Below are 13,130 nucleotides of genomic sequence, written 5' to 3'. Positions count from 1 at the left end.
GGGAACAACGACTCCGCAGGTGCATAGCTGCCCAAGGGAACTACTTTGAAGGGGATAAAATTGTTCAAAAAACATAAAGGGTGGTATTCAGAGAGAATTCGTCAATAGTTAGTCACCGACTAGTTAGTGTCATAGTAGCACTTCAGTAAGGAAGGTGTACTTTTTGGTATTCAGAGTCTACTTTGAGTACAACTAAAAAGTTGATTTGGTATGATTAACTAATATAACCCAATGCATCAGGTGAGAAAAATAAATGTGGCAACTACGGAAAAGAGATGTGCGCATGCGTAGTCTGTAAAAATGGAAATACATGACATACGAAATCCGAAATGTGTCTTACAAGCTAAACCGTGGCTAAAAGGGTACCATCTGCTCTAGATTAATTAGTCACATGTAATGCACTCCGTCGATTACTACGTCCTAATCAGAGACTCTGAATACACTTTTGATAACCATTTGTTAGTCAAACCTATAGTAAGGCATTAATCAGACGTCAAAACGACTCTGCATGAGGCCCAAAAACTTTAGTAAGTACAAAATCAGTCTCATTACTTTTCAACACACCTTGTATATATAAAGACACTGGCAGAAAGCGAGACAAGTATGTTGAAGATGAAATCTCACATTTTGGCTTCCTCATTATGAAATATTTTATTCCACAGCCTACATTAAACCTGGTGAATGAATGGAGGGTCTTGAGAGACATAGACGTTGGCGTACCAGTCACTGTTCAGTCAGCAGTTCCTTGTGATTTTGAGCAAACCCCGACTGACACGTTCTCAACACCACTTGGCAAGGGTTCTGGTTACTCTCGAACATTGCCCAATGATTATGAGGCGGAAGTTGATTTTGATGGCGAACCTTTTAGGAGCTATAAGGTAAGTTAAAATTACAGTACAAATTAAGAATATGGGGACCAAGTTCTACAACCTAAACTTATGATGTATATACTAAGATGAGCCAGACGGTAGTCCTGTCTAAATGACTTTCCTTATAACAAAGGAACCACATGTTGAAATTACCCTAGAATAACTATCGATTTATTCCCTAAATGCATTGATCAACAAAAGCTGGTACGAGTGGTCACTGTAACAAGCAATGTGTGTCAGTCTCACACACACGCATACAGAGGATATACTCTACCATAATACCAATCCTTTGCCTCCTTTCATCAACATATATTACCGCTATACCTTATTTTTGACTTACTGAAACTTATAACATGGATATTTTGTCTTAAATAAAGCTTTATGTATCTGTTTTAGAGACTTCTGCTTCCTTCGCAACAGGTAAAATTAACTTCTCTGCATATGCAACTTATCACTAAGAACCGACACTAACCTTTCACGTACTAAATGTTTCCTCTCGCGTGCGCGTATGATCACTAGCTTTACCAGACCTTAAAATTGTCGAAATCTCTTGAGTGTCGATATCTCCCTAAATGACCTTATGTCAGACTCTTAAGTTCGACAATTTTTTATGTTTATCTTTGTGTTTTGTTCTGTAAAGCTAAATCTTGGTATTTCTTCTTTATTTCAGATTACATATTCAGTGAAGACGCAAGAGTTATTGGTGCCTTACAGTTTCAATGTGGTCATCGGAGGAGATATTATCTTCTGCTTTGATCAGGCTGTGGAAGGATTCAAGTGCAGAGGATTCCCTGTCAATCTCATTGACCATCCAACGTTCACGAAGTCTGGAAACAATCTAATGTGAGCATTACTAGATTATGTTGTAGGCCTTTTGTAATTTTCAATGAACATTGAACACTGGATGCCATTAGGTGCATGAATTCGTTCTAAACGCTATCGAAAGATAAGATTTCGATCCAGGATGTTTTTCTGCTTAAAGTGTATGTTATTCCAAAATGGAGTCAGGTGTTAATACATAATATATTATTAAATTCTGAAACTGTAAAGCGTATTAGGAAATTATACAGGATGAGCATAAAGTCTTGCCCTGATTACAAAAATTTATTACAGAAGAACCGTTTGACATAATAATGTAAATACTGGACAGTTACATAGGTTAGTATTACAAGTTTTTTAAAGACCACTTACGTTAGACCACTTCAACGTGTTCCCCTTTGGTAGCTCGGAGAATGTCTAAGCGGTATTCCAGTTCCCGGCAAGTGTTTTGTAACATGTCTTCTGTCACGGTACCCACAACTGCTTGTATCCTAGCCTTCAGTTCCTCGACGTCAGCAACAGGTGTGGCCAGGCACGTAACCAAGGGGGGTCCGGGGGGTCCGGACCCCCCCCCTTTGAGACCAGAAATGAAAAAATTAAGGAAGGATAAAACAAAATGAAATGGCAAAAAGAAGAATCAACGTTAAAAATTAAAAAGAAAACTACAGGAAGCTTTTGCTTACTCTTTCTTATGAGGAGATTTGTATTACTTCCAATATGATGGCGAGGTAAGCGAGGTATTCTGGAAGTCAGGAAATTTGAAATTTCAAGAAAAGTTATGGAATTCTCAGAACTCCTGCTACTAGTCAGGGAGATTTCAAGCTTTCGAAAGCATAAGTGCCGTTGTGTAACAGCGTGGACATTTTTAATCATAACTTTTTGTCATCGCATCCTTGCAGTATCAAACATGTTATTTCAAGGACAATTTTCTGTTGCTCCTTTAACCTGTCCTTTGGAACCGACAGTAGTTGACGGAATAATAATAATAAAAAAAATATGTTGAAAGAAAGTTCTGTTAGCATTTGATTCAACAGAGAAAGGAACGCATATATTTTAAAACTAGTTGAATATACACATGCTTCGCACAGGGGCTGTATTTGGAAGTCAACGCCTGTGGGAGTATCACCATTGATTTCAGCGACCGCGAAAGCTATGTATTTGATACTAATATCGGTCATTTTGGGCTATTTTTTACATGTCTCGGTATCCACCCCCCGCTGACTCCCGGCCTGCGTACTTGCAAGTCATCGCTAATGGAAGTGTCATCATTGATTTCAGCGACCGCGAAAACTATGGATTTGACACTAATATCGGTCATTTTGGATTACTTTTATATGTCTTGGTATCTCACCCCCCTCCAGTGACCCCCGGCCCGGAGCCGAATAACGTATATTTGGAAGTTAATGCGACTGAAGTTTCACCATTGATTTCAGCGACCGCGAAAATATGAATTCGACACTAATAGCTCAAGTGGTAGGCGTTGGCTTCGCATTCGGGAGGTCGTGGCTACGAATCCCGCTGCCTACCATCCTGACTGAGGTTTTCCAGGGTTTTCCTCAGTCCTACCAGGCAAATGCCAGGATGGTACCTACTAAACAGGCCCTGGTCGATACCTTCCCAAATCCTTTCCATTGTTAATGTTGTTGGATATTCAATGTAAAATGGCCTCTGAGGTGTATCTGGTGATTGTTAAATAAATAAATAAATAAATATCGGTCATTTTCTACTACTTTTACATGTCCCGGTAAACACCCCTCTGAGACCCCCTGGTTCGAATTTCGACAAAAACGTTTAACTGGTCTGGAGCCTGGACCAAGGTATTCGTGACTAAAAGTTGGTAACTCTCGGTCAATTTGTCTGGTTCCCAAGCCGATTCCGGTAAACGCCCCCCTGAGACCCCACTGTTTCTAAATTTGAAAAATCGCTTCGTCTTGATCTGGGGCCTGGGCCAAGGCACCCCTGACCAAAATCTGGTAACTCTCGGTCTACTCGTCTGGTCCAAAGGCCGCACACAGGCAGACAGACAGACAAACACACAAACAAACTCTTTATTTTATTTATATTAGAAGATAGTTTACAAGACAGTATTCAGTACGTACTTTTTATAATAATTGAGGTCATAACGAAAGGAAAATTGTTATATTTGAATAAACAGGAGAAGAACGTAAATATTGCAAAATCTTTTTCAATACTTTTTTTTTTTTTTTAATATTTTGCTCGAAATTTCTTCATAGTTTGTTTTAAAATACTTGCCAACATATCCTCATTTTATTGTCGTAACAAACGAATATATGTTGATAGTAAAGTAGTTTAGATTGATCGAGCTCCCGGGCCTTCAGAATTTCATGCCCCCCCCCCCCCGTTACGAAATCCTGGCTAAACGAACCAATATATGTTCCAGTAAAATAGTTGAGAGTGATCGAGCCCCTTTTGTGATGACCACAGTATTTCATGTCAGCCTCCCCCCTTCACGAAATCCTGGCTACGTGCCTGGGTGTGGCATAGACTCTGTCCTTCATATGGCCCCATAAAAAAAGTCCAATGGAGTAATTTTTAAAAAAATTTTTGCTCAGATCGCGCCTTTCAGTTTCGGCACCTGAAAGTTTAACCGAAACAGGGGTATCATCATTGCAATCTTCTTTGTTTTATTATTTTTTCGTCATTCATTTGTTTTTCTATTTGGACAAGGGTGGACAGGGACGAGGGATAGGAAAAATGGAAGAAACCACAACACTAAGAAACAACAAAAGATAAATTTACACAAAATCAACAAAGAAAAAAAGAAAAAAGAGAAGAAGAAAAAGATATTTTTTATATAAACTCCTAACTACCTAATATTTGTTCATCTTCTAATTTTCCTATTCTATTCTATTCTCGACTCAAGTTTAGCTTACTCTAGTCTTCAATTCTTTCATCCTCGTTCCTTTTATCATACTTAGCCTTTCTCGTATGTTTATCATCATCTTCATAGGTCTAGGTTTCACCTGTATGATAAGATTTCCACCTATATATCCTTTCCACCTATTTTTGTATTATCATCATCTTCATTAGATTTATGTTTCACCTGTGTTATTCCGCCTGTATGATAGGCTTTCCACCTATTTTATTTTGTTCTTTTTATTTTTTGACATTTTTTAAAATTTAGGTTTCCTCCTGTGTGATTTTTTAAAAATAAATTTATACTACATTCTTCTAATAGAGGATGATAATATTTGCACCACTGAACTCAGCATCATTATTGCACACTTACATTTAAATATTACACGCTTAAATAGGCACTACACACTCCTGTGTGTGAAAACACAACTTTTCCGTAACAAAAAGAACATACCACTATCACCACACTGCACACTACAACACCCATTCACTTTTCTGCGATTTTGATTTCCTTATTGATCCTAAGCGGAGTTAATCATTTCAGTTTTCCACAATTTACTTCTATGGTTCTGATCCGGTGCGTGAGCGCTGGGACCGGTGTTGACACCTACACGAACAAGGTTCGAGGTGGACACTGTATAACATTTACCGAGTAATTGGCTTTTGTTGTGCATATGATCTTTAGTGTATGTTATGTATATGCTATTTTTGCTTTGTTTTGAAGTTTACGCTATTTCCCACCACCTATTTTCGTGCACACCCGCTCAACACATCCGGAGTTCCAATCCGGCTGGATGCCGGGGATGCGTCGAGCGCACATTCAAACTATTTTTCCGGGTCACGCGGAAATCCACCATTCCTGGAGCAAAAACTCCGGTTCTGGAAGGTACTCTTTTGCACTCTAACACATTCATTTTCATTCCTTATTATTGTTTTCTTTTACATTTTGTTTACTCCTGTATCACATTTCCAAAAAGTCTTTCTCTTATTCTTGGTGCCTTTTATATAATTGTTTTCTTAGATCAGAATATTCCTTAGCTATTCTACTTAATATTTTGTAGTCCTCTTCCTTAGCTAAGACTTCCCCTGTTTCTTTTGTTCTGATGACATCTCTTCCCTGTAATTGATCTTCCAAGAGGGGACACCATAGAATATGGTGTTCCGGCGTGCCTAGTTCTTGACATTGGCATCTGGGATGTTCTTTCAAACCCATTCTGTACAATTATTGTTCATATGGCCCGTGTCCGAGAGATAATGTATTAGTCCTGGATTGGGGTCAAAGTGCTGCCATTTGAATCTGTTCCGTTTATTTTAACTCCACTTACTCACATAGTAAATTACTCATTAACTCAAGGTTGTTTTCCAGAACTGTGGAAGCGAGCGAAGATGGTTCCACTGCCCAAGAAGACAGTTGTACAGTCGCTTGATGAGCTTCGTCCCATCAGTATACTTCCAATTATCTCCAAAGTACTAGAAAAGGTAGCATTTCAGCAATTAACAACTTTTATCAATAAAAATGAAATATTGCCTGTTACTCAATCCGGCTTCCGTAAAGAACATAGCACAACCCCAGCCCTTTTAGAAATTACAGATTCAATTTTGAATTCAATAGAAAATTCAATGGTAACAGTTTTGGTCTTGTTGGATCTTTCGAAGGCTTTTGATCTAGTAAATCATGAACTCCTACTGGCCAAAATGAAATATTACAACTTCTCGGAATCAGTTATTAAATGGTTCCACAGCTATCTCTCTTGTAGACAGCAACAAGTAATACTAAGAGGAGAAAAGACTCAGGTATCTACCCCATCCCTGATAAAGGCAGGAGTTCCGCAAGGTTCAATATTAGGTCCCCTATTATTTTCACTCTTTTCAGCAGATCTTTCTACAGTCATAAAACATTCATCAGTTCACTTCTATGCGGATGATACCCAGATCTTCATCAGTAGTACGCCTGAAAATATTATGGACACAATAGAGCTATTTAATACGGGTCTTTCAGCTGTTAGCAACTGGTGCCTTAAGAATGGTCTTTTACTTAATCCATTAAAATGTGTTTTCACTGTATTGGGAACATCACATCAGTTGAGCAAAATCAACCCTGATGACCTAAAAGTAACTGTAGTGAATTCCAGTATTCCATTTTCTACCTTTGCAAAAGATCTAGGCTTAATAATAGACCAAGGGCTTAGCTGGAATAAACACATTTCTGAACAGTGTATTAAAGCTAAGCGCATCTTACGACAACTTTATAAATTGAAAGGCTATTTATCGCAAGAAACAAGACTATATCTTGTTAACACTCTGATTTTGCCTCTGTTCGATTACTGCGATTCAATATATGGTAGCTCTCTCTCCACTCAAAATACTAGAGCAATTCAGAAAATACAGAATTACTCTATACGCTTCTCTCTCAATTACAGGAAGTCTCAGCATATTCTGCCGGTACTTAATGAAAACAATATCCTAACCATGTCCCGAAGACGATATCTCTGATACTGTTGTTTACTATACAAAATAAATTCACATAAAGCACCACCTTACTTGCATCATAAATTAACATGCAGATCAGAAATTCACCGTTACAATACCCGAGGAAGTAATAAGCTGAATATGCCCCGGCATTCTTTAAAAATAACAGAGAAGGCATTTTCAATCTCGGCAGTAAGAATCTGGAACTCCCTACCAAAGTCAATCACTGACAAACCGTATAATTTATTTAAATCATCACTCCAAACATTATTATTTAGTGATCAGAGACAAAGCATTGGCACACATGACAGGTTTACTACAGTTTGAAATTGGACTGAAATTGGTATGAAATTGGACTAGCAGTATGAGTATAGTTTTTTTTTCATTTACATTTACTGAGTGTTTTATTTATCATTAGTATTATTGAATGTATCATGTTATGTTGTTATTTGTATCTTGTATCTTATTTGTGTCTTTATTTTTTTTCTTTCTTTTCTTTGTAATGATGACAAGGGTTAGGTGGCAGAGCAGCCTCCGGCTGAACCTCGCCCGCTGAAATAAAGAGAAATTCAATTCAATTCAATTCAATTTGAGACGAATATCAATTTTTGGTATTATATTATACAATCTACGTGAGACACTGGTTTCACTTTGATTACTTAGTAATTCTTGTACTTTTCCCATGTTTGATTTTTTAAACTAATAAATTGCAGCTCTTTTCCTGATAATTAAACTTATTGGTTTGACTCCTAACAAGACATTTAACGTAATAAGCGGTGTCGTACTGAATGCTCCACTTAATCTTATTAATAAATTCCTTTGAGGTCTATCGACATTTTGTTTTAAGGTATTATTTTCCAACAATCTGTGGGCCCACACGCTTGAAGCATATGCCATTGTTGCACTTAATAAAGTTTCTTGATATAATTTAATTATTTTCCTTGGTAGTTTGTACGTGGTATTTGCTATTGATATTAACTTGTTTGCAACTTTATGACCCCTGTCTACTATATATCTTATATGTAGCCCAAAATTTAGTTTTTCGTCAATGTGTATACCCAACTATTTGAATTCTGCTTCCCTTTTCTATCGTATTAGTTCCTAATTTGATTGTTGGATTCCTACGCAGTTGTGTACCGAACAACATATACTTTTTCTTCGCAGATAGCCTTAGCTTACTTTTGTTACTCCAATTTTGTAAGATATTAATGACTAATTCTGCTTTAATTTCTAATTCTCTTCGTGAATTAGCTGAGATGATAATTGCAATGTCGTCAGCAAAAGCCACTACTCGGTCTATTTCTTCTTTACTATTTAGAATTTCCAGACAGGGCTGCAATTCTATGTCCCACAACAACGGTCCCAAGATCGATCCTTGGGGGCATCCTTTCTCTGTCTTAACTACAATATTCCCTTTTTCACCTTTAATTAATATTTTTCTATCTGTAAAGTAATTCTTAATAATGTTTAATAAGTACTCCGGTACATTTATTTTGATGAGATTTTGACTTAATGAAGGAATCCAAAGATTGTCGAACGCGCCTTCGATATCCACAAATAATGCCAACGCGTATTTATGTACTGAACAGCTTCTTCTAATTTGTTCTACAAAGATGTTGAGAGCATCTTCTGTCGATTTGCCGGGCCTAAAGCCGAATTGTACTTTATCATTTTCAATGTTCCTAACATTATTAATTCTACTAGCTATGACTTTTTCAAAAATTCTCGCGATGCTTCTGAGTAGATAAATAGGACGGTACGAACTTACATCGATTGGGTCTTTATCTTGTCCTTTTAACAATATTATTAATTTAGCTTCTTTCCAAATGGTTGGGAATTCCTGTTTTGTGAGTAAAAAATTAAACAGTCTTGTAAAATAGGGAATCCAAATACTTTTCTTATTTTTATGAATTTCATTTGTTATGCCATCCAAGCCTGGGGCTTTTCCTGTTTTTAGTTTTCTTATAATTTTTTCTACTTCGGTATTTGTTATCTCCTGAATATTGTGTAAGACTTCTACGGGTTGAATGTTCTCAAATTCTCTTCTTATTTTACGTTGATTTTCATTTTCATTATCTTGTAAGTCCCTTGGAAAAAAATTGCTAGATAGTTTCTGTATGGTTTCTTCCCAAGTTTGGGTGTAAGAACCGTCCTTATTTTTTATAGTTGATAATGTCGTTGGGTTTATTTTTTGCATTATTAGTTTATATGGTAGGCCCCATGGACCCAATTCTATGTTTTTTCTTAGAAATTCTCCCAGCTTCTTTTCTTAGATTCAAGCAATTCTTCAGTATATTCTTGTTTCGCAGTTCTATATATGATTAATCTTCTCTGTTTGATTATTGGTATTAAAGCTGATTGATAACTTTTTCTTTTAGCTTTTAGGATTTTCTTTAGGCGCTCTAATTTAGGAGTCCAGAATTCGCTGTGTTCAGGTTTTGGATTACATTTTGGTGTCGATTCCTGTAAAGCTAGCTTAGTGGCCTTTTCAATTTGTAACGCAAGTCCATTCACATTTTCTGAATCTTCTATCTGAGGTAAGATAAACTTTTTCTCGAATAATTCCCAGTCTGTTTTCTGAATGTTTGTTGTCTCATTATGGGCTTCTATTTCGCCTATTTTCAAATCAAAAGATATTACTTCATGGTCACTTATAGTTATTCTGTCGTGGACTGTCCAATTACTTATCTTATTTTCTAAGCCCAGAGTACATAACGTAACATCTATGAATGATTCCCCTCTGGGGCCCACGAATGTTGGTTTATTGCCCCTGTTTACTAGTAATAATCCATTTTGTTGTATAAAATCTTCAATGGCCTCACCTCTTATATCTGTGGTAGGTGAACCCCAGGCAGTGGATTTAGGCCGATAAAATAAACTTTTGGTAGGATGTTTCCAGATTAAGTCTTGTAGTTTTTGTAAAAATACTTGAGTTTCTATGCTATATTGAAAATAAGAATTTTGAGCCAGAAGCTAACATGTCCATATGAAATTTCTATACAAACGTTCCAATCGTCACAGTGTTGTGATATTTTTAGGATTTCGAGTTCTCTATTCATGATAGCAATGACAGCCTTTGACTCATCTCCTCCATAAATAATTCTTGCAGTCGCTGGGAAAGCTGCCAATTTGTTCTTTATTAAGTAAGGTTCTTGAATTACTAGTATGTCTATATTATTTATTTCTGCATATCTTCTTAGTTCCATCGTTGCAATTTTTGATCTATGGGCATTATTTTGCAAAAATCTTAAGGTTTTGGACGTTTTATGCATATTTAGAGTGTACCATTGCTTCCTTTCCCGTTTTACTAAAATCAAAGTATAATTTACCGTGGGCGTTTACCATTTGTTTGTATACGTTATCAATGTTCCAGTATATTCCTTTTCTTTCAAATGCTTCATCAATCAAATCAATTAATTCCCAACCATTTGCAGGTAGATCATATATTCTGAGCTCCATTCAGTCCACTTCTTTCAGTACAGGATATGTAATGGTTCTTCCTTTTTCGTGTAAATCTCTGATAATCTGTCTAAATGCTACTGTTAGAATTTGTAATGGAGTAATGTCTGTGGCGGGGAGAGCGTGATACCACAGTACGCATTGCGCTTTCTCCTGCTTCGATGCCATTTCGCCAACTAACCCGCGCGCGCCAAGTAACGTACTGCGTCACTCTTGGGTAGCACTAATGCCATCTATTGGTCCTGAAAAAAAAACTTGTAATACTAACCTATGTAACGGACCAGAATTTACATTATTCTGTCCAGCGGTTATTACGTAATAATTTTTTATAATCAGGGCAGGACTTTATGCTCGCGGTGTATTACTTTTTCATTCATAATTTGTACATGGACGTCACAAAGTAGAAATAATCCTTCGAAGATTCATTACTTGCTTCTGAACACATCTCGCTTACACTGTGGGTTCTCATCTTCAAACGAAGAGCAGATTCCTAGTCAGTCTTATCTTAGCGCGCGAAGCACAGAAACAAGTTTCTCCCTTGTGCAGGGCGCTTAAAATAGTTCCGCCTTAGTTTCTTTTATCCCATTACAAGAATATACAGAACGGAGAAGTTCAATCACAAGTGAGAGTGAATGGCCAGGTGTTTAAAGGGACAGTTACGTAGAGGGGAAATGCTAGAAAGAGAATCCAGGGCATGTGGACAAAGAGTCACATGAAGCATTGTGACCTCATGCTATTACTAAATCTTATGGACAGCAATTAGAGCTGCAAACTCTTTATTAAGATAACTAAACACTGTTTTTGGTCGTTCTGCATTCGTATACGAGAAAAAGATGTCCACAATTGCTTCTTTTTTGTTTTTCTTTAGGTTAGTAATTAGGAAGACAAGTGATTTTGAGACTATATGACAGAGCCGCCACTGTTACTAACGTATATTAGTTTTCCAACGCTGAATTCATCATAAGTGCTGTAAATTTTATATTTAACGTCTGTTTATACAAATGTTTACAATACTTTGCGCAACTTCAATTATCAGCCCTCATTTGATGGTCTAGTGATTGGCATAGGTACCTTTAATGTACACAGTCATGGGCTAAGATTATCGCAGGGAAAGTATCGAACTCACTATGGTTTAGATCCTACTTGAAATTGTAGGTCTCGTTGGTGACATAAGACGGAAATAGGAACCAATGAATCAATTTCATAGATAAGCCGTATTCTTGCATTTGTATGAAATTTCTTTTTTATAGTTATAAGATACAGAATATTCTCTGGAGCAACACATTTTCTGTCACCGTGAGATTTGAGGGTACTTAACTCAGTCATGAATCTATGTGTGATATATGTATTATTTCATTCCAGTTATAGGTACGAAGGAATTTTCCATGGCACGAGGTTCTACAGCGAGGAGATCCTACTGGAAACCTACCAATGGGAGGACACGTGGGAAAATGGAACAGACGTTCCTTTGCAACTGTTAAATTCAACGGTGATACGCTCTGGCGAGGCAGAGGCCCTGAGCTTATACCCAATTCCGTTGCCGGGATTGAGATGGGAAGGTGGTGATGGATCAGTTCACACTTTTACGTACAGAATTTACTTACAGCAACATTAAATAGTTGTAATACCTTTTCTAATCACTACTGTTAAGACATGTAAATACTATAAATGTACAATAAAAGAAATGGTTTCTTCACACGTTTATTTGAAGTTAAATCCATCCAATCCAAACACATAGTCTATTACGGTTATAGTACATGCAATAATCACTGTACTTGATCCCATAAAAGACTCATCTCAGTTTCTGTATCCAATTTTGTATCCACAAGAATGTTAACTACATATTTCTTTTTCCGTCAGAGTTCAAAAGGTAATTTCCTTTTTTAAGTGAGGAACATACAGTTAGCAATGCTTAACTAAGTGTACAAATGCATGAGCGTCCAGAGAACAGCGTATATACGAGCGCCGTTCGGAAAGTAACCTCCGATTGGTTAAAATAAATAAATAAATAAATAAATAAACGCCAAATAAGAATAATTTATTATATACATTGCTTTGCTCTATGTTTCATCATGGGTTCCATAAGCATTCAAGCACTAGCTTAGAAATTCCATCAGCATAAAAATGTCCCACCTGTGCCTTGAGCCAGCCTGTGACCTCATCTTTCAGCTCCTTTTGGACCAAAGCAGCCTGTGAGCGCATCTTTCAGCTCCTCATCATCACCTAAGCGTTGAGATCCTGGAAATTTGTGGAAATTCATCGCAAAGCTCCGAGATTGTAAAACGTCGAATTTCACGAATTTTCCCATCAATTTTCTGAAAAAGTTCTTCAGTAACCACTGATGGCCAGCCACTCCTCTCTTTGTCATGAATGTTCGTTCATCCACTTTTAAATGGACGGACCCATTCACGAAAAACTCCTTCACTCATCACACTTGGTCCATACACGGCACAAAGTTCCCGATCAATAGTTGCTGCCGAATATTGTTTTGCTGTAAGAAAACGTATAACAGCTCGCACCTTGCACTTAGCGGGATTTTCTATTGCAGCACACATTTTGAGACGCTACAAAAGTGGAACTAGTTATCAGACAACCTTCAGTCTACCATCGCTGGATGCAGACTGACCTACCGCACAC

General features: G+C 37.2%; 1 protein-coding gene across 1 annotated transcript in view; it reads left to right on the top strand.

Annotated features, from left to right (window-relative positions):
• LOC145663188 (uncharacterized) overlaps positions 1-12,494 on the top strand; it is a 78,149-nt gene extending 65,655 nt beyond the window's left edge. The window contains exons 7-9 of the mRNA XM_081729521.1: positions 663-878; positions 1,540-1,712; positions 11,856-12,494. Of these exons, the coding sequence (XP_081585647.1) occupies positions 663-878; positions 1,540-1,712; positions 11,856-12,108 (642 nt within the window). The 3' untranslated portion in view covers positions 12,109-12,494. The remainder of the gene's footprint in view (positions 1-662; positions 879-1,539; positions 1,713-11,855) is intronic.
• Positions 12,495-13,130: the final 636 nt, after the last annotated feature.

The sequence above is a fragment of the Thermobia domestica genome, chromosome 10 (genome assembly GCF_964235325.1).
Source record: "Thermobia domestica chromosome 10, izTheDome1.hap1.1, whole genome shotgun sequence".
Taxonomy (NCBI): domain Eukaryota; kingdom Metazoa; phylum Arthropoda; class Insecta; order Zygentoma; family Lepismatidae; genus Thermobia; species Thermobia domestica.
Note: the sequence above shows the minus strand (reverse complement) of the source record. Positions and strands in the feature narration are given on the sequence as shown.